Source organism: Schistocerca piceifrons, chromosome X, assembly GCF_021461385.2.
Source record: "Schistocerca piceifrons isolate TAMUIC-IGC-003096 chromosome X, iqSchPice1.1, whole genome shotgun sequence".
Taxonomy (NCBI): domain Eukaryota; kingdom Metazoa; phylum Arthropoda; class Insecta; order Orthoptera; family Acrididae; genus Schistocerca; species Schistocerca piceifrons.
The window spans coordinates 121,142,376-121,164,251 of NC_060149.1; the positions used below are offsets into that span (position 1 = coordinate 121,142,376).

General features: G+C 46.7%; 1 protein-coding gene across 2 annotated transcripts in view; it reads right to left on the reverse strand.

Annotated features, from left to right (window-relative positions):
- Positions 1-2,120: 2,120 nt before the first annotated feature.
- Positions 2,121-21,876, reverse strand: part of LOC124721690 (MAM and LDL-receptor class A domain-containing protein 1-like) — a 1,116,850-nt gene continuing 1,097,094 nt past the window's right edge. For both annotated transcript variants that reach the window (XM_047246770.1, XM_047246769.1), the window contains one exon: positions 2,121-2,914. In XM_047246770.1, coding sequence (XP_047102726.1) covers positions 2,694-2,914 — 221 coding nt within the window. In that variant the 3' untranslated portion in view covers positions 2,121-2,693. The remainder of the gene's footprint in view (positions 2,915-21,876) is intronic.

The window sequence follows — 21,876 nt, forward strand, 5'->3', positions numbered from 1 at the left end:
CTTGGTGCATCTGATAACTGGGCTGGTGTTACCGCTCGTGAATATGCAGCTAGATATCCTCGTCAACGCCATCCAGATAAAAATGTGTTTCGTCATCTGGAGCTGCGCCTTCGGGAGTCAGGTTCTCTCCTTCCACCATCGCGAGACAGAGGTCGTCCACAGGACTCCGTACTCCAGCTATTGAGGAAGCCATTCTGGAGGTCATACACCAAGAAGCTCAACGAAGTACACGTAGCGTAGCAAGGCAGTTGCGTGTCTCACAACGCATGGTCGTTAAAGTGCTGCACAAGCGTGGGCTGCACCTGTATCATTATGCTTTCACACAACACCTGCATCCTGCAGATCACCACCAGCTGATGCAGTTCTGTTAATGATTACAGCAACAACAGAAAGCCAACGATACTTTGTGAACACTGTAATATGGTCGGATGAAGCAGCGTTCACTCATGTGGGGGTCTTCAATATGCACAACGCCCACCAGTGGTGTGAGGTTAATCCGCACGTCACCCGCCACCATGGATATCAAGTTCACTTTGATATCAACGTCTGGGCAGGAATATGGGGTGACAGGCGTTTAGGTCCCCACACATTGCCTGACCGGTTGACTGCACGAAGGTATCACGCATCCTCTCAAACTATCTGCCTGATGCCCTGGACGATGTTCCACTACATGTTCGGCAGAGAATGTGGTTCCAACGTGATGGTGCACCTCCACACTCTGGAATTAATGTGCGACAATATTTGGACAGAACATTTCCAGGGAAATGGCTTGGACGTGGAGGTCCAGTTGTATGGCTGCCGCGTTCACCTGCGACGGGTCCAGAGCTCTATGATCCGGCGGGCTGCGCAATGTTTGTACGTGCAGGGAGGTCGCTTTGAGCATCTGTTGTTCTGAGGGAAACGTATTGTGTTGCGAAGGTCACGCGGTCATTAATATGGACATTATAATTGTCACTGCTAATGTGCGCCACCTGAGTGCTCATATTACATGTAGTATAAATGACAAGTAGATGTTGTGGTTTGTACTACGCTATCGTCTTTGGCATTTCGAAATAGATATTGTTTTTGTATTTATTCCGTCCTATGACAGTTCATTTGTTTCAACTGTCTATTTCTTATTTGTGTAACCACGTATTTGCTATGTACAGCGTTATAAAATGAGGTAAATTTATGAAAAAAAATGCGCCTTAGCTCAGGATCTAATCCTCGACATGCTGCATGCTGACCCAAAACTCTACCCACTGTACAGCATGAATTATAAGTACTGACAGAGATAGTTACCATACATGTGGTTACGGTGTTGCCAGATTGCCACTCTTTAACGTCCTTTTTCTGCCGGATGTACTCACCGGACGAAATTTTGTGATAGACATTTTTATTATCGCTGGCATTTGAGGAATCGCGCTGCGAAGGCCGAGTGTGCGAATTTCGCTTCACCATATATATATATATATATATATATATATAAAATGTGTGTGTGTAAGAGGTAAGTGTAACTGGACACTGGTAAGAATTTAAGACTTACAAAAGACTAATATTCTTAAATACAATTATGATCTGCAGTGATTCAAGGAAAAATGGTAGAGCAAATCCAAGCATATCAAAATGATCAACGCAGTATATATGAGTATATAGTTTGACATTACTCTCCCGCCCTTACAATCCATGCTGTGTGTTGATCATCACGAAAAAGAACATTAATTTCTTACACACCGGATGCAGCATCGTCGTCTACATTGCAGTACCAACCACATCACTGCACATTTTGCACAGAAACACCAAGGTTGTGAATAATTGTTTGTCAAGTTCATACTTTTTCTTTTTAAATATTAAAAAAAACTGTTTTTATATTTTAAAAGACTATACACTGAGGAACAGAAAATGGCTACTTCCACTCAGTTCCTCCCTCCCCCCCTCTCCCCCACACCTCCTAGAAGGCTATGCATTTACAATTCGAAAGGGAACTTTGTTGTGTTGTTGCGTAGTATGTTTCACGATCCTTGTGAACCACTTTTTACTGTAAGTATTGCATGACACTCAGTGATTAACTGAAGCTGCCTGATAGATATTAGGGATGTAATAGGTGTAGTTTTAAAAGATGTACCAGTGTAAGAGGTAAATACATCGTTATTACTGTTTATTTACATATCAAATCACATTTTTGACATAATTAAAACAATACATTACTACATTCAGAACTGTGGTAACCGAATCAGCGATACTAGTATTACAGACTTGCAATTTTCAATTAACTACAGGTATGATGTTCTACAAGATCACTGTGTGTGTGTGCAGCAGAAATACTTTCAGAATTCATGTAATTCAATGCTTCATGATACTGTTCAGTTCTGAAGCTTACAATATCTTGAATGTACTTGAATTGGGGGTGAATAAGTTCGTTCATTGTACCGGAGTAACGTAGCCACAAACCAAAAGTCGATATTGGTTCTGTTCTGGTCATGAACCATCCACTGCATGTACGTAATTAATTAATTCCTAGAAAATCGAGCCCTTACATCTCTTTAACATTATTACATCGTCGACTCAGTCACAATAAAACTCTTTCTCGAAGAAACATGTTGAACATAAAAGTCTGGTGCATATTTTTCAAGTGCGCTTCAACTTCGCCAGAGAAGCTGCAGGTAGGGAACGAAACTGCCGGCAAAAACCCATGGTGCTGCAACCACTGGCGATCACGCGTCATCGTCAGCCGGCCTCGCCATGTTGAAGTCGAGGATCTCGTCCGAAGTGAGGTAGCGAACATCGGAGTCTTCCGCCACATTCCTCTGCCTTCTCAGTCTTAGCCTTTTCTTCACGACGAAGAATGCGACGACGGAGAGCAGCGCTGCCAGTATTACGGCAACCACAATGCCGATAGTCTTGGCAGATGGGCCGCTCGGAGGGGCTGCCTTAACTGGAAAGTGAGATAACGGGTGCGTTAATTCCAAAAGTCTAATGTCGTTAAAAAAAGTTAAGCTTTAAAGTGCATTTGACATGTAAATGCGCTACCAGTGGGAGCACCAATAAAGTGACTGCGAGAAATATCAACAGCTACTTTCATGAAATACAATTATGAAAAAATTGCGATACAAATAATAATTAATGTCGAATAATGAAATTTCGAGAATACATTTATATAGGTAAGTGAGGAACATTGCAAGATCATAGGTTAATGCAAGCGCGAGATATGCCATTGCAAATGGGAAATTCTGGTACATTAATAACCGGTGTAACCGCCAGAATGTTGAATGCAAGCATGCAAACTTGCATGCATTGTGTTGTACAGGGGCCGAGTGTCGGGTTGTGGTATGGAGTTTCATGCCTGTTGCACTTGGTCAGTCAATACACGGATGGTTAATGCCGTATGTGGATGGTCTTGGAGTTGTCATCCGGTGATGTCTCATATGTGCTATATTGGAAACAGATTTGATATTCGAGAAGGACAAGGCTGTAGTAACCAAAACCAACTGCGGGAACGCCTTGGGCTGCGGATCGGAGCCGCCGGGCGGGGAAGCCGCCGGCGTTGGAGCACGCACCACCGGGTAAACACAGGACGAGTCGGACGACAGACCAACGACAACTGACAACAACCGACCACGACCGACTATGACCAACACAACAAGGAAGAGATAAACAACGGAGGCTTGTGTAAACCACAACACCAAACACCAACAGTAAATCCACTCAGAACCAGAGCCAGGCAAATGTCAACAACGAGCAACGACCAGAACGCAGTACCGCCGAGATAGAAACGAAATCCAGAGCGAGTACCAGACTGACTGGACTAGGTTTTTTTTTTTTTTCTTTATTGTATTTAAATTCCCCATCGGGGCGGGCTGGCAGCAGCATATGCGCTGCTCTTCAGCCGAAAGACATAGAACAAAACAGTAGAAGACATTTAAAAACAGCAAAGGAGAGAATAAGGTGAATATAGATACAACAAAGGGGGAACATCATGGAAGGCAATAGACAAAAAACGGGGTGACTGTAAAATGGAGATAAAAAACTGTTTAAAAGTAGCACACACAAAAAGCCACACACTGCGACGATTAAAAGAACACAAGGCACAGTATGACTGGAGCATAAGGTATCGACGGATGGCGTAGCACATAACATAACACTGACGGCGGACCTCAAGGCAGTACACAATTAAAATCACACCTCTTGATGCACAGGAGAAACAGCACTAAACACAACACTGATGAGGCACACTGATGATGATCAATACAGAGGATCTGCCAGGCGCTAGGAGATGAGGGAGACCTGAAGAAGGGAGGGAGGGGAAGAGATGGGGGAGATGAGCGGGGCGCGCGCTGAAGAGGGCCAGATAGGGAGAGATGTGGGAAGGAAAGAGGCAAGTATGGGGTGCAGGGCCTCAGGGGAGGGGGGGGGGAATGGAGGAAAATCCGCTCTGGGAGAAGGAAGGAAGAGGAAAAAAGGGGGCCCTGGGGAGGGGGGGGGGGAACAAGGCCAGGTTACAGTTGGAAGGAATGGTAGATGTTATGGCGAAGTTAGTCATCCGGGAGGGGGAGGTGTTGGAAATTGCCCTGATGAAGGAGTTGGAGGGTGTGGAGGTGGAGAGAAGGAGGGATACAGCGATAGAGGCGCAGCAACGGGCGGGGGGTGGAGAGGAAGGAGGAAACCAGAGGGTGGGGTGGATCAAGCCTGCGAACAATGTAAAGGATGCGGAGATGTTGGAGGAACAGGAGGAGGTGGGGGAAGGGGATCAGTTCATACAAGAGCCATGTGGGGGAAGGAAGGCGAATACGGAAGGCAAGGCGGAGCGCATGGCGTTCAAGGATTTGAAGGGCCTTGTAAAAGCGGGTGGGGGCGGAGATCCAGGCAACGCTGGCATAACAGAGGATAGGAGGGTGGAGAGGAAGGAGGAAACCAGAGGGTGGGGTGGATCAAGCCTGCGAACAATGTAAAGGATGCGGAGATGTTGGAGGAACAGGAGGAGGTGGGGGAAGGGGATCAGTTCATACAAGAGCCATGTGGGGGAAGGAAGGCGAATACGGAATGCAAGGCGGAGCGCATGGCGTTCAAGGATTTGAAGGGCCTTGTAAAACTGGGTGGGGGCGGAGATCCAGGCAACGCTGGCATAACAGAGGATAGGACGGATGAGGGATTCGTAGGTGTGGAGGATGGTAGAAGGAGGCAATCCCCATGTCTGGCCAGACAGGAGTTTCAGAAAGCGGAGGCGGGAATGGGCGTTCTGTTGGATGGACTGGAGATGAGGGGTCCAGGTGAGGTGTCGGTCGAGGGTGAGGCCAAGGTATTTCAGGGTGGGGGTGAGCTGGATAGGACGACCATAAAGGGTGAGGTAGAAATCATGGAGGCGAAAGGAGCGAGTGGTGCGGCCTATGATGGTTGCCTGGATTTTGGAGAGGTTGAGACGGAGGAACCACTGGTTACACCAAGTGGTGAACTGGTTAAGGTGGGTTTGGAGGGTACGTTGAGACCGTTGAAGGGTAGGATAGAGAGCCAGGAAGGCGGTGTCATCAGCATACTGGAGAAGGTGGACTGGTGGGGGTGGCTTGGGCATATCAGCTGTATACAAGAGGTAAAGGAGAGGGGAGAGGACAGAACCCTGGGGGATGCCAGCCATGGGATAAAAGATACGGGAGTTGGTGTTGTGGAGGGTGACATAGAAGGATGGTGCGAGAGGAAGGAAGCGACCAGACAGACAAAATTGATAGGCAGGGCATAGGTTTGGAGTTTAAAGAGGAGACCGGGATGCCATACACGGTCATAGGCATTTTGGAGGTCAAGGGAAACAAAAATGGCGGAGCGACGGGAGTTGAGCTGGAGGCACAGAAGGTTAACAAGGTTGAGGAGTTGGTCATCAGCAGAGAAGGAGGGTCGGAAGCCACACTGGGTAAGGGGGAGGAGGTGGTGTTGAGCAAGGTGCTGATGGAGACGGTGGGAGAGGATGGATTCAAATACCTTACTGAAGACGGAGGTGAGGCAGATGGGACGATAGGAAGAGGCGGCAGAAGGGGGTTTGTTGGGTTTGAGGAATAAGAGGACGTGGGAGGTCTTCCACAGATCAGGGTAGAAGGCAGTAGAGAGGACGACATTATACAGATGGGCGAGGACAGTCAGGAAGGAATAGGGGCTTTCTCGAAGGTGACGATAGGTGACACAGTCGTGACCAGGGGCCGTGTTGCGTTTGGATTGGAGGATAAGTTTAATGTCTTGTGCTGTGATGGGAATGTGGACGTTGGAGGGGGGGCAACTGCCCCAAGTACTGGAGACTAGGAGCAAGTGGAGCGACTGAGGTATCGGCACGTTCCATGGCGGTGGGGAAAAGAGAATAATCAAAGTGGGGATCATCGGGGATGGAGAAGACCTCGGAAAGGTGGGAAGCGAAGTGGTTGGCCTTACTGAGGTTGTCAGGAAGGGGGCGATCGATATGGAGAAGGGGGTAGTGGGGAGCGGAAAGGGAACCAGTAAGACGATGGAAGGCTGACCAGTACTTGGAGGAGTTGATAGGGAGGGTGGCGTTGAGTCGTGTGCAGGTTTGGCGCCAGTCTCGGCGTTTCGTTGCTGTAATAAGGTTCCGTACGTGTCGCTGTATTTGCCAGTGGCGTTGGAGTGTATCCCTGTCACGAGTGCACAGGAAGGAGCGATAGAGGCGGCGGGATTCACGGAGGAGGAGAACAGCCCACGGAGGGAGAGTGGGACGGTGTGGGTGGACGGTTTTAGTAGGAACATGGGCCTTCACAGCGTCAGTAATTACCTTCTGAAGGAAGGACGAGGCGTGGATGATGTCGTCAGGATGGCGATAGGTAAGAGGGTGGCTTTCGACCTGGGTGGAGATGGAGTCCCCGTAGACATCCCAGTTGGCACGGCGATAGTCATGGACGACCTTGGGAGGGGGTGCAGGGTGCAGAGCCGGAGGGGGGCGGTGAGCAGACGTTATGGTGAGAAGGACAGGGAGGTGATCGCTACCTGTGAGGTCAAGGACGGCGACAGTGATACGCCCAAGGAGGTTGGCGGAGGCAATGACAACATCGGGGGTGGTGTTACTTTCGGGTCTGGTGTGCTGGGGAAGGGGAACAAGGTCACCTTGGATTGTGGAGAGGAACTGATGCCACCGCCGAAGGGCAGCAGGAGTGCGGCTATGGATGTTGAGGTCGGTGGCAATCACATAGGTGGAGAAGGTGTGGTCAATGTGTGAGATGAAGTCATAAGGAAGAGGAGCAGTGGAGCGGACATAGATGGTGGCACAGGTAATGGTGAGGGAGGGGAAGAAGACGCTAAGGATAAGGTGTTCAGTGGGGTCATTGAGGAGAGGTTGTGGCCGGACGGGGATATGCTTAAGGTGGCCAATCGCGACTCCACCCTGCACACGAGGACCAGGAGCGTCAGTGCGGTCGAGGATATAGGGGGAGGTGCGGATAGAATGGTGGGGCTGGAGAAAGGTTTCGTTCAAGAGGAAGGTGTCGACCCGGTGGTGGGAGAGGGTGTGCATGAGGAGGTATTTGTTGGAGCGGAAGGAGCGAATGTTCTGGAAGAGGATGCGAGACTCGTGCCGCGCCATGACAGGAAGGAGGGCGGGAAGAGAGGGAAGGGAAGAGACTTAGACTAGGGTGTCGAGGCGGGTGAAGGTGAAGTGGGCTTGGTTGTGGGAGTAAGTGGCGAAGGTGTTCAGGTGGAAAACAGAGCGAGCAGCAAGGGATATTTGTTGGAAGGTGTGGGGCGCTGAAAAGGGTGAATGTTTTGGAGTACAATGGTACTGAACCGGATGACGTCCTCGGCCGTGGGGGGTGGACGGAGGGAATTGTTGGGATAGACATGGGGATCGACGGGACGAACTGGGACTGTAAGTTCAGGGGTGGCTGGAGGGGGTTTAGCTTTACACTTGTGAGAGTATGTGGGATGGGGGCCATTGCAGGTATTTCAGGAAGGAGGAGCAGCGAGGTTGGGGCAGTTCTTAAGAAAGTGGGAAGCCTTGCAATGGGGACAGGTGGGGGGTTTTTGCAATTGGGAGTCAGGTGGTCATTGTACATCAGGCACCGCTGGCAACGGTAGGATTGGGGAGGGGATTTGGAGGATTCAACAGGGTGGCGACGGTGGTATATCAGGGCAACCTGGGTGAGGAGATGGTCTATGGATGGGGCGGACTCAGAGAATACCCGCATGAGGTAGGTGGGACCAGAGGCATTGTGGATACGGCGGGCAGAGCGGATTTCCAAGTCCGGGTGGGAGTTCAGTTCTACCAACACTTCATCCTCTGTGATCACTGGGCTGAGCTTGGTGATCACAGCGGTGTAGGTGGGGGGGCGACGGGGAGGCTGGGGCTGACGAGGAGTGGAAGCGGAAAGGAAGGGTGTCAGTGAGGCGTGGGGGCCAAACATAACTCGTGGGAGTTTTCGCAGGAGGTCTGTGTGAAAGGATGGGGACGGGGACTTGATAAGGACTGAGTCCCTGCGGGGAATGAGTTGGGAGATGGGAGCACCAGGTAAGTACTTTCGTATTTCCTTGGTGAGGGTACGAGCGTCGAGGAACTTAGGATCGGGAGTTGGCAGGACAAAGGTGTGGAGGGTGGGGGCCAAGGTATGGGTGGCAGGAGGAGGGGTGGTGTCCATGGTGACGGCAGGGAGAGGGGGAGGTGGTGTTGATTTTTTGTGGGAAGTGGCGGGAGCAGAGTCGGTAAGGACGCGCTTTTGGGGTTTTTTGGAGACTGGAGGCTGGGAGGAGGGGAGAGGGACGGGGAGAAGAGGGAGGCGGTGGGTGGCAGATCCCTGTGGCATAGTGGACGCACCGGGAGAAGCAGCTGGTTCAGTGGTGGCGATGGTGGCTCGGCGCAACGTGATGCGTGCGGTGATGCAGAAGACGAAGCGACGGGGGTCGGTGAGAGAGGGGAAGCCAACCACCTGAGGGGCGGCAGCAGAGGCGGCAACAGAGGCGTACGTGAGGGCGGGGGTAGTAGTGGGAGCTGTTGAGGGGGTCGGTGAGAGAGGGGAAGCCAACCACCTGAGGGGCGGCAGCAGAGGCGGCAACAGAGGCGTACGTGAGGGCGGGGGTAGTAGTGGGAGCTGTTGAGGGTGTAGAGGCTGGAGGAAGGGTGTAGAGGTGTGGGTATACAGCAGGGGAGGAGATAGGGGGATGGGTAAGTGGGGGAAGGGAAGGGGAGGTGTAAGGAGGGAGGCCAGGGGCGGCACTCCAGGAAGTGACTGTGGGAGAGGGGGAGGTGTAGATGACGGTGGAGGTGGGAGTACTCATTGCAGACGAACGGCGACGGACAGACGGACGTGCAGCAGGCGGCGGCGGCGGCGGCGGCGGCGGCGATGGCGGCGGCGGCGTCGGCGATAGTCGGCGGCGAACAGATGGACAAACAGCAGGCGGCGGCGGCAGCGGCGGTGGCGGCGGCAGTGGTTACGACGACAGCGATGGACAGCGAGTAGGCAGGCAGGCAGACGGACGAACGAACGAACGAACGAACAAACAGCGATAACAGCAAGCGGCGGGCAGACAGACAGACAGACAAACAAACACAATCTTCGAAGACGGAGATTCCCCCCTGAGAGTAGCCCAGGCTTTGCAATCTGACGCTTTCGAAGGAGGGGATCCAACCCTCTAGATGTGGACTAGGGCAGAGCGGGTCCCTATATACGAAACCGGAGAGAGCGGCTATTGGCCGCTGTCTGCACGTGGCGTAGCGGTGGCTGCGCGAGAGCCGCTGCGCGGAATAGCCGCCGCGGAGGCGGAGCCCTCTATGGGCTGACCACGTCCATTTGTTCTGATGCATGTTCGACTTCCGCGGCGGAAGGTACTAGAAAGGCAACATGTCGACACTGTAGAGCGTGTTGGGTTACAACAGCGACCTGTGGGTAAGGGTTATCCTGTTGGAAAACACCCCCTGGAATGCTATTCAATAATGGCAGCACAACAGGTCGAGTAACCAGACTGACGTACAGATTTTCAATCAGGGTGTGTGGGATAACCACGAGAGTGCTCCTGCTGTCACACGAAATCGCACTCCAGACTATAAATCCAGTGTGACTCAACTGGCCTCCTTCTAACCAACACAAGGCCAGCACTGGCACCGAGGCAGAGCCAGCTATCAAAAGAATATACAACAGACCTCCACCCTGTCCTTCAATGAGCTCTCGCTTGACACCACTGAAGTAGGAAATGGCGGAGGTTTGGGATCAGTGGAATGCACGCTACAGGGCGTCTGACTCAGAGCTATCCTTGAAGTAACCGATTTGTAACAGTTCGTTGTGTCACTGTGGTGCCAACTGCTGCCCAAATTGCTGCTGCAGATGCAGTACAATGAGACAGAGCCATACTGCCACGTGATCGTCCGGAACCCGGTCTTCTTGCGACCCTACATTCCCGTGACCACCGCTGGCAGCACTCAAGTACAGTGCCTACGTTCCTGCCAGGTCTTTCTGCTGTATTACAGAAGTAACGCCCGGCTTCTCGAAGCCCTATTACACGACCTCGTTCAAACTCAGTGAGGTGTTGGTAGTGACGTCTTTGTCGTCATGAAGACATTCTTGACTAACGCCACCTCACCACGTCCATTGTCAAAGGTAAGTAACGCTCACGAACGTTACTCCGTGTTTTTAAAGCAAACGTGATTTGTATCCTCATAGTGGCGCTATTAGCACCACTCTTATGCGATCAGAGCGAAATTTGAGTGGGCATCATCTTTCAGATGCAGAAACCCGCCTACCAACTTTCGTTTATGTTGCACAGAAAATTTGTGGTAAAGCACTGTGGGACCAACACAGCCTCGTGATGCCAATTGAGGAGCTACTCGACCGAATAGTAGCGGCTCCGGTCAAAGGAAACCATCATAACGACCGGGAGAGCGGTGTGCTGACCACACGTCCCTCCTATCCGCATCCTCTGCTGAGGATGACACGGCGGTCGGATGGTCCCGATGGGCCTGAAGACGTTGTGCTTACTATAGGCCCAAACTGCTGACATCATCAAAATGGTTCAAATGGCTCTGAGCACTATGGGACTTAACATCTGAGGTCATCAGTCCCCTAGAACTAAGAACTACTTAAACCTAACTAACCTAACGACATCACACATATCCATGCCCGAGGCCGGATTCGAACCTGCGACCGTAGCGGTCGCGCGGTTCCAGACACTGACATAATCGGTCCCTAGGATTACACACTATTGAAACTAACTTACGCTAAGGATAACACACACGCCCACGCCCGAAGGAGGACTCGAACCTCTGACGGGAGGAGCCGCGCGAACCGTGCGAAGACGCCTCAGATCGTATGTCGCACAACTCCTTCTTGGACTTTTGACTTCTTTTTCGTCAATGTGCTATGCATTTTGCGGTCGGTCGAAAGTTGAAATCGTTAATTCACATGGAGTTGACTCAAGAATTTTTCGTATTAACGTGCTACAGTTATTCCGTAAGATGTAGACGTAGGGGGAGGAAACATTCGACACTGTGTTAATGTTGCCTGCGAGCCCTTGAGTTGTATCGTCTCCGTATTTTTGAAGACAAAAAAGGCAAGGCGCACCTGCAGTGCGTGATTGTGGAGGATAACAGCAGGAATACCTTAGTAGCTTCAGTTTTTCAGTTGTAATGATATGATACTAGAAAGGCAAATGCACTAACAGACATAGAAACACTTTTTGTTCAGATATGTGTTATCATTGGAAGAAGTGACAAACAAATATTCCGTCAGCGATAACCAACTTTGGACAAAGAAGATAATCGTTAAATAGTGTCTGATGAAGTAAATTAAACTAATACGGTGGAACCGCTGTATAAAGCTGTGTTTGGTTGTCTTCAGCAGACGTCGGAATAGTTATGACAGCTAAATGCAAAATAAGCATCTGCGTTGTACATGAAGCGATGAATAGGTTACGAAGCTACATAATGTCTTCTTCTGTTGTGCAAATTCAGGGCGGTCTATTCTATACTAGCATGTACGGACAATTTTATGAATGAGAATTTTGTACAGAGTAATCTATGTAAAAGAAAGTAAAAAAAAACGTAGAGTACATGGAGAAATATTTTATGTGATACTCCAGCGTGAGTTTACACGCAAATGGGCATTCCTACGATCCTCCGTACGAAAAATGGTCATGTTGAAAGCTTTGGATACAAATCCTCTGGCCATCATACGTAAGGTATTTGGTCACGACCACCACGCAGCAGACTGAACATTTGCTTTGGCCGAATAGGAATCAGCAGAAGAATCGGTCTTTGTGTTGCACGCCAAAATATCACGGTAATGGTCTGGAGACATTTCAAACGTGCGAAGAAGCTACTGGTAAATTATACTATGAATAGAATGGACTGGTATTACAAACGCTGTCGAAAGTTAGGACCACCGAACAAATCGGTGCAGTGGTTAAAATCTGTACTCGTATTTGGGAGTAACTTTATTCAGATCTCTCTCTCTCTCTCTCTCTCTCTCTCTCTCTCTCTCTCTCTATCTCTCTCTATCTCCCCCTCAGTCCCTCCCCCTTCCGGCTGTCTGGAGTTAGATTTTCCGTGTTTTCGTGATTTTAATGGTTCCCATAGATTAATTTAAACAAATGCCCAGACAGTTTCTTTGAAAAAGACACGGCCTATTTCCTTTTCCACACTTGTTCAGTCAGAGTTCCTTCACCGTCGTGACCCAGCGTCTGCAAGACTTTAAATCCTGATCTCCATCTTTTTTTCGATTAGAATATCTTGTTCTGCCAAGACTAGATTATCAAGGGAGTCTGTTTCGGGATAGAACAAAACCAACGAGAGATACAGGATGACAATTATTGAACTATATGAAATAAAATCGCCATAAATTCTGAACGGTTTGCGATAGGGCGTTTAAACTGTACAATTGGCAGCGGGGCATGATGGGAATTAGTGTGCGCTGTATGGTTTGGTTTTGCGACGAAGCCCACTTTCATTTGTATGAGTTCGTCAATAAGCAAAACTGGCGCATTTGGGGCAATGAGAATCCTCATTTCGCGATCGAGAAGCCTTTTCACCCTCAACGGGTGACTGTGTGGTGTGCAATGTCCAGTCACGGAATAATCGGTGCGATATTCGTTGATGTCACGGTGACTACCGCACGGTATGTGAAGGTTTTGGAAGATGATTTCATCCCCATTATCCAAAGTGACCCTGAATGCGACATGATGTGGTTCATGCAAGACGGAGCTCGACCCCACCGAAGCAGGAGAGTGTTTGATGTCCTAGAGAAGCAATTTGGGGACCGCATTCCGCCTCTAGGTTACCTAGAGGCCACTCGCATGGGCCTCGATTGGCTGCCGTATTCTCCGGATCTGAACATATATGACTCCTTTTTATGGGGCTGTATTAAAGACAAGGCGTACAGCAATAATCCCAAAACCAATTCCTGAGTTGAAAACAAGTACTCAGGACGTCATCGATAGCATCGATGTACCGACACTTCAGCGGGTCAAGCAGAATTTCGCTATTCGTCTGCTCTACATCATCGCCAATGATGGCAGGAATATCGAACATGTCATAACCTAAATCCGGATACCTGTAGTGACGTTTACGTGTTGAATAAAGTGTGATTTACGTTTTTTTAATGTATTACAATAATTGTCAGCCTGTATGTGCACACCTCCACCTCTTGGTCTGACAGCCCTAAAATCTGATCTCTCCACGACCACTCTTGTTTATGTCTTCTTCCAAGAATGGTGGGAATTCATTTAACAAGGATCCATTTTCTTGTCCTTTCTTTTCAAAACTATTCTGGTTTTTATTTTCTATTGACCTTAATGTTGATGAAACATTAAAACTATGCTCGTAGGACCCTCCAGCGTGCTCTGACATTCTTGTTCGGTTGTCGATCTATCTGCATTATGGTATGCGTAAACGATTCTTCAGGTTTAATCATTTCAAGTGTTATATTGAAAGCATTTAATAGAAGGTCGCAGAACATTTGAGAACCAAATGCAAATTTGACTACTGGTTCTAAGTGACACCGAAATGTGTCACTGTCTGTTACTTCTGTCCATCGTCGGAAAATGCTTCTGCAGAATCAACATGCGAGCATAAATATTCGGCGCGGTATTTAACTTTAACGAGATTAACATGAACGGGATGTTCGTACTTCTGCGCCACGTCATTCGGTGAGCTATATGTGTTAGGCGTTTTAGGAAAATAAATGGAAATAGGGACAGCTGAACAAGGATGAACAAAAACTCATTAGCACAAATTTCCAGTGTCTAGTCGCGATTTCCTGACGTCTGTGTGTCAGGGGATACCACAGCGGCCGCATGGCGGACCTATTCAGCACACAGGGATGAAGTCAATAGTCCCGGCAAACACGCTTTGCAGCTACGCCATGCTACTGAGTCACAATTCATGTTTGGCAATCTGCGGTGATCCCACGTGGGGCCTGAGCTACGCTGTTCTCCCAACTCCTGCACACAACCAGCGCACTGATATACAGGATCCAATATCTCTAGTACACTGATGTGAAACAGTGCTTGATGACTTAGACCTTAGATATTTATTTCAGATGTTGCAGAGTTATCTTTATGTCGAGTAATGTGTCTGCAGAGTAACTGAATAGAATAATGAATTAATAACAGAGAAAAGGGCTGTTGTTGAACCTGTAACGCTACTCACTCAAGGACATCGACTGCAAGTGATTAATGGGAGTGCTGGAGTGGACGATGTGTACTGAATAACTTTAAACAGAATAGCGCCTAATTTAATTTATTGTATTTCAAATGGCTTCCCGCAGTGACCCATACAACCAAATACGAGATTTAAGAACACAATACAAAATTAAATGACGCGAAATTGTTGACTTGAAATGCGGGACATCACCTGCTGCAAAAATGAGCCACTAAACCAACTCCACATCCCCGGTAATGATTTGGAAGGAGAACACAATCATGTTTGCAAATTTTTTAGTTACGTTCTGTTGTCCGTTCCAGACTATAACCTCTGATGTCGTTCACATTTAACATAGGTACATCGATGGAATCTATATTGAGACATCACGTTTACTTATTGCAAATTTATATTTTATTTACAATTTATATTTTATTGCAAATTTGTATTTTATTGCAAATTTAAAGACCTATTACTTGTTATTTTAAAACAGGTAGTTACACGTTACAGTTTTGGTTTGTCATCTTTTTGTAGTTTTTCTGTTTCGGTTTTATCAGCAACATTTGACACAGAACAAAATACTTTTTTGAAGTAACAAATAATTCTGTTCTCCGTTCCAGACCATAACTTCTGACGTCGTTCACATTTTACATAGGTACATCGATGGAATCTGTAGTGGGACATCATGTTTACTTATCGCAAATTTATATTTTATTGCAAATTGATATTTTATTGCAGATCTAAAGACTTGTTACTTGTTATTTTAAAACATGTAGTGCACGTTACAGTTTTCGTTTGTCATCTTTTTGTAGTTTTTCTGTTTCAGTTTCATCAGCAACATTTGGCACAGAACAAAATATTTTTTAAAGTACAAATAATTTGATGCTGAAATATATATAAAATATTATCGTTTTAAGAAAAATATAGAAAGATGATAAGGCAGAGAAGGAATTTGGTAGCGCCATCATCAGTTGTGACTGGCGGTGAATACCTCGGAAATGGTTTCTTGGTGATGCTATATGTTAATATTAGGTATTCATCCATGAACAACATTGGGTGCTTTCTTGGCTAGAATGCCAGCACCTTGCACTACAGTTATTCTAGTATTTGCTATCCTTAACTGTTATTTGACTGATATGTATAATTTGTCAGTGCATTTTGGTATGTTATGTCTGTATCATAATTCTGAGTGTCTTATTTTCTGTTACATCTCATCTTCCTCCTCCTACTTATCCTCTTCATTGTCATAGTTGTTACTGTCACTGTGGGTGTTACTGTTTATCTTCTGGAGACTACTGTTACGTTCCATATAGGCATACCTGCTATGGTTCAAATGGCTCTGAGCACTATGGGACTTAACTGCTGAGGTTATCAATCCCCTAGAACTTAGAACTACTTAAAGCTATCCAACCTAAGGACATCACACACATCCATGCCCGAGGCAGGATTCGAACCTGCGGCCGGCGCATACCTGCTATACCATTGGCACATCATATACTATGAACTATTCATCCCCTAATTCATTTTCAGAGCGAGTGGTGAAGCGGCTAGCACACTAGACGCGTAATCAAAAGGGAAGCCAACCAGGTTATTTGTTCTCCCTGATTTGCCTAAATCAGTTACGGCAAAACCCGTGACGATTCTCTTCAGAAAGATACGATTGATATCTTTCCCCCACAATGATTTTGTGCTCCATCTCTAATAACCTCGTCGTCACCGGTACATCAGCTCTAATCGTTCATCCTAATTCGTTTGGGAAAAATCGTTAGGCTTCAGTCCGTCGTTGATGCAGTGAAAGTTACATATTTTCCAAACAGGTCTAAATTTGGGCTTTGGTTATCAGACGTCAGTGCTAAGTTAGTTGCCACGGGGGAATAATTCCCACTTATGATATCACATTGAATTACTAACGTAAATTTCTTTGATTGCAAGAAGGTCGTTTCATGCATAAAATACCTCTACTGCCATTTTTCACGTTAGATCTATCTACTGTACTTTAGCTATGATTATGGCAATAAGAGAGTGATCACAACAGCAATGCCTTATCCGCATAGTTCTCAAGTACTCAACTTCTAAAACAGTAACTGCTCTTTTATTTTTGTTGCAAAACCTGTATCTCATCACGTCCTTTCGCTACTACATTTAGCTACTGACTGTCGCAAGGAAGTGACGAATCATAACGAACCGTGTCATACATCTCCCGGCAACCACTCAGTAGTAGCCATAGTCGTCTACTTCACGAATGCAAAGTTACACCAGCAACAAAACAAGATAAAGTCTCTGAACAGATTCGAACCAACTGTCAGTGGCACGAATCTGAATTTCGGTCATATTCTCGGTATTTAACGAGACGGGAAAAATTATGGAAGCCATCAACAAGCTTATTAGTATGCATCACCTATCGTAAAACTGGGGATGGAAAGCGTATGAAAGTCCATAACTGCACATTTGCCTATTTCTTCTGTTTTGTTTCAGTCATACATTCAAAATTTTCTTGTGAATCCACATTTTGATTTGTTACTCCGCGACATCAATGTATTAATCTATTTTTATCCATAATGTCTCCATATTTTGGTGGTATTCCTGATATTCTAGTTGTGCATGACAAAAGACCGGATGTTGATACAGTCCGTTTTAGGACAACGGTGCTTAGTATCTTACTGTTTCTTGACGTTTTGGACAAGGTAGCTTTGTACACGTTTTTAATTTTGTTAAAATAAGATTTCACCGCAAGGCGAACGGGGAGAGTGTGCAACTCATTTGTATTTTTCAATGGTGTAACCTGCTGTCGGCGTGAAGCCGTCCCTTAGATCGGCGTCTGGTTGCACAACTCCATTGAGGGTTGGCTGAAACAGATTGTGGATAGCAGTGAGGACTTTGTGAATTAACCGTGAAGTTCTCCATATTATTTGTGCAGTTGAGAGTTGGTAGAACTGCTGACAATGTTTGGCACCTCGTGATCGTTCACTCCCTTTGGGGAATGGTGCCGAGTGATCCTCGTGAATTCTCATTATATTCTATTTTCATACTAATGAAGTAATCTGAATAGCTATCGCGTTTATATGCCATCGTGATCCCAAATTTAATTTTTCTGCCTTAGGAAGGCCATTCCATTCTTAAATTTCAACTGGTTCTGTATTTCATTTTGTGTCTTAATTACCACCCGAGCAATGGCAGAGATCTGTGGCGCGATGCTCGACTCAAGATCTACGGCACGAGCACTTGCTAGTACATGTCTGTTGGACTACCGATGTGTATCTCTTCAGATTCTTCTTTTTACTCTGCAAATAGCCAGAACGGGATTCAATAACAAAGTGCTAAGAAAACTTTTGTATTCTGCCTACTGAACGATCAGCCCATTTTTATTTATTTTTATTTTTAATCGCCTCCCTTCTTCTGTTATGCAGTAAACTTAATTTGTTACCAGTTTGTTATTGCTACTATTATTATTGTTATTCGTTCACTAGTAAGAGCTTTCCAATCACCATTTGCTACATCTACATCCATACTCCGCAAGCCACCGGACGGTGTGTGGCGGAGGGTACATTGAGTACCTCTATCGGTTCTCCCTTCTAGTCCAGTCTCGTACCGACGCACATGAACAGTGAATACGCAGAATACACAACTCGGAATCTCGTTTTCAGGGCGATAGGAAAGACGCAATAAGAAAAGACGAAAACGGGAGGCCGGTGACGCAGGCAGAACTATACAATTTCCGTTGATTTAAAACCGTGACGACAGATAAATTCGCGTCGCAGTATATTACTCAAGAATCGAATATGCAGCACAAACTCTGCCACAGCTAAGAATTTGTGACCACGATCATGACTTACCACTGGCTCAGCTGCTGGTTATAGCGTTACAACCGTAAATGGGAGGTTGCGTTTGATAATTTTGTTCTGCTGGTGTTCGAATAAGTCATGCCAATGGATAAATTAGGGTACCTTCTTTCTTTTATTTACATAGCTACGTAAACTAAAACGGAAATTCCGGATAATCAAGTCCATGTTTCACTTGTGACTGTCGACTTCGAACACAATTCGTAAGCTTTCTTACGACCTCGATCCAATACCACGTGTGAGCAGGAAGAGGTCTGCTTTACGAATACAAAAAACACCACACAAATAAGTCGGTGGAAACATTCGGAGAAACCATCAGTAGCATGGATGTGCCTTCTTTTCATCATTTAGAAACCAAACAAGTGGGGAATACTAAGAAAGCGATAAGCAGACTAGTTAGTATGTATTATCTGTAGAGATCTCAAGGTGGAAAACGTATGAAGGTGCAGAACTGAACATTGCCCACATTTATAGTTTAATTTCTCTGTTAATGAACATAATTTTCGGTTTTTTCTCTTTTGAATCCTCAAAGAAATTCATTACAGCAGGGCATCGAATAATAAATTAATTCCATCCCCACCAACATACTTCAGCATTCTCGTAGTAGTCGTGAAATTCTATTTGTACGTGGCACAAGACAGTACATAGACACATTCGATGTAGAGGTGCAAAATGTTTGACGTCTTACTGTTTCGTGACGTGTGGTGCAAGCATGATTTTCAGTTACATATATTCGATTGACATACGCTTTCGTCGCAAACTGTCTATGCAAGTTTTTACTCGTTGGTGTTTTGGGGAAATTTTAATCGTGGTAGTAAATTATATACTCCAACATTTGACACATCGTTTGCTTCATGAGCGGAAACTAGTATCACGAGCTTTGCTATCCTGCGCTGAAATTATATAACACTAGCGTTAACAGACCCTTTCCGGACCGGATAGCTACAAAAATGAGGAATTCTAGGTTAAATATAATTGAATACCGTAAACATAGATAGCCTGAAAGACGACTTTAGAAAGTATCAGGCGATAACGCTGTATAAAAACCAAACACGCTCTCACCGCCCCCCTCCCCCCCTCTGAGAGCCCGTATAAGATGGGCGTATCACGTATTGTGCTAAATAGCCGCCCCTAGCACAGCTATGAATTGTCAATATCGTTGAAAATATTTGACAACCCTGTGATAGTGCATTTACTTTCGCGTGTGGTCTTGAATTGTTCCGCCAAATTCACTTGGCATTTCCTTCCACTTCGATGACTTACGCTACAGAATTACACTACTGGCCATTAAAATTGCTACACCAAGAACAAATGCAGATGATAAACGGGTATTCATTGGACAAACATATTATACTAGAACTGACATGTGATTACATTTTCACGCAATTTTGGTGCATAGAACCTGAGAAATCAGTACCCAGAACAACCACCTCTGGCCATAATAACGGCCTTGATATGCCTGGGCATTGAGTCAAACAGAGCTTGGGTGGCGTGTACAGGTACAGCTGCCCATGCAGCTTCTACACGATACCACAGTTCATCAAGAGTAGTGACTGGCGTATTGTGACGAGCCAGTTGCTCGGCCACCATTGACCACACGTTTTCAATTGGTGAGAGATCTGGAGAATGTGCTGGCCAGGGCAGCAGTCGAACATTTTCTGTATCCAGAAAGGCCCGAGCATGCAGTCGTGCATTATCCTGCTGAAATGTAGTATTTCACAGGGACCGAATAAAGGGTAGAGCCACAGGTCGTAGCACACCTGAAATGTAACGTCCACTGTTCAAAGTGCCGTCAAAGCGAACAAGAGGTGATCGAAACGTGTAACCAATGGCACCCCATACCATCATGCCGGGTGATACGCCACTATGGCGATGGCGAATACACGCTTCCAATGTGCGTTCACCGCGATGTCGCCAAACACGGATACGACCATCATGATGCTTTAAACAGAACCTGGATTCATCCGAAAAAATGACGTTTTGCCATTCGTGCACCCAGGTTCGTCGTTGAGTACACCATCGCAGGCGCTCCTGTCTCTGATGCAGCCTCATCGTCTCCGAGCTGATAGTCCATGCTGCTCCAAACGTCGTCCAACTGTTCGTGCAGATGGTTGTTGTCTTGCAAACGTCCCCATCTGTTGACTCAGGGATCGAGACGTGGGTGCACGATCCGTTAGAGCCATGCGGATAAGGTGCCTGTCATCTCTACTGCTAGTGATACGGGGCCGTTGAGATCCAGCACGGCGTTCCGTATTACCCTCCTGAACCCACCGATTCAATATTCTGCTAGCACTCATTGGATCTAGACGAACGCGAGCAGCAATGTCACGATACGATAAAGCGCAATCGCGATAGGCTACAATCCGACCTTTATCAAAGTTGGATACGTGATGGTGCGCATTTCTCCTCCTTCCACGAGGCATCACAACAACGTTTCACCAGGCAACGCCGGTCAACTGCTGTTTGTGTGTGAGAAATCGGTTGGAAACTTTCCTCATGTCAGCACGTTGTAGGTGTCGCCACCGGCGCCAACCTTGTGTGAATGCTCTGAAAAGCTTATCATTTGCATATCACAGCATCTTCTTCCTGTTGGTTAAATGTCCCGTCTGTACCACGTCATCTTCGTGGTGTAGCAATTTTAATGGCCAGTAGAGCACAATCTGGACTCCAGGAATGCAGTACGTCACAAAAGTAACGACTCTTATTATCTTTAACGTTATATTAGGAGACTCAGTGGCCAATTTTGCGATGGGAGAGAGTTGCTCCCAGCAACGTCTCGTTAGCTCAGTGGTTCTAGACTTGTTTCTCGATGCAAGGGCGCTGTCTGTCTTTAGTTTTAATGGCGGCGCAGACCAATGCACTCCAGGTTCTTATTTTCCGTTTTATTCGTTGCAGCTGTAAATTGCTAGAAGGAAATCCTTAACAATATCTAAAAGAAAACTTTACAAATTAAGTTTTCTAACAAGCTCTACTCAGTACGCTATGTTAGAGGTCATATATGCCTGCTTTACGAATACCAAGCTGCATCACCTTACAAGAATTTGAATTTCATTCGTCACATAGGACCCAGATGTCAGGTGAATAGATATGAAGTGAACATAGTGATTAATACACACTGAGGTGACTAAAGTCATGGGATACTTCCTAATATCGTATCGAACACTACTTTTTCCCAGCGTATTGTAGCAACTCGATGTGGCATGGACTCAACAAGTCGTTGGAAGTCCCCTGCAGAGATACTGAGCCATGCTGTCTCTATAGCCGTCCATAGTTGTGAAGTGTTGCCGGTGCATGATTTTGTTCACGAACGGGCCTCTCTGTTATGTACCACAAATGTTCGCTGGGATTCGTGTCGGGCGACCTCGGTGGCCAAATCATTCACTCGAATTGTCCAGATTGTTCCTCAAACCAGTGTGAACAACTGTGGTCCAGTGACAATTCCATCGTTGTTTGGGA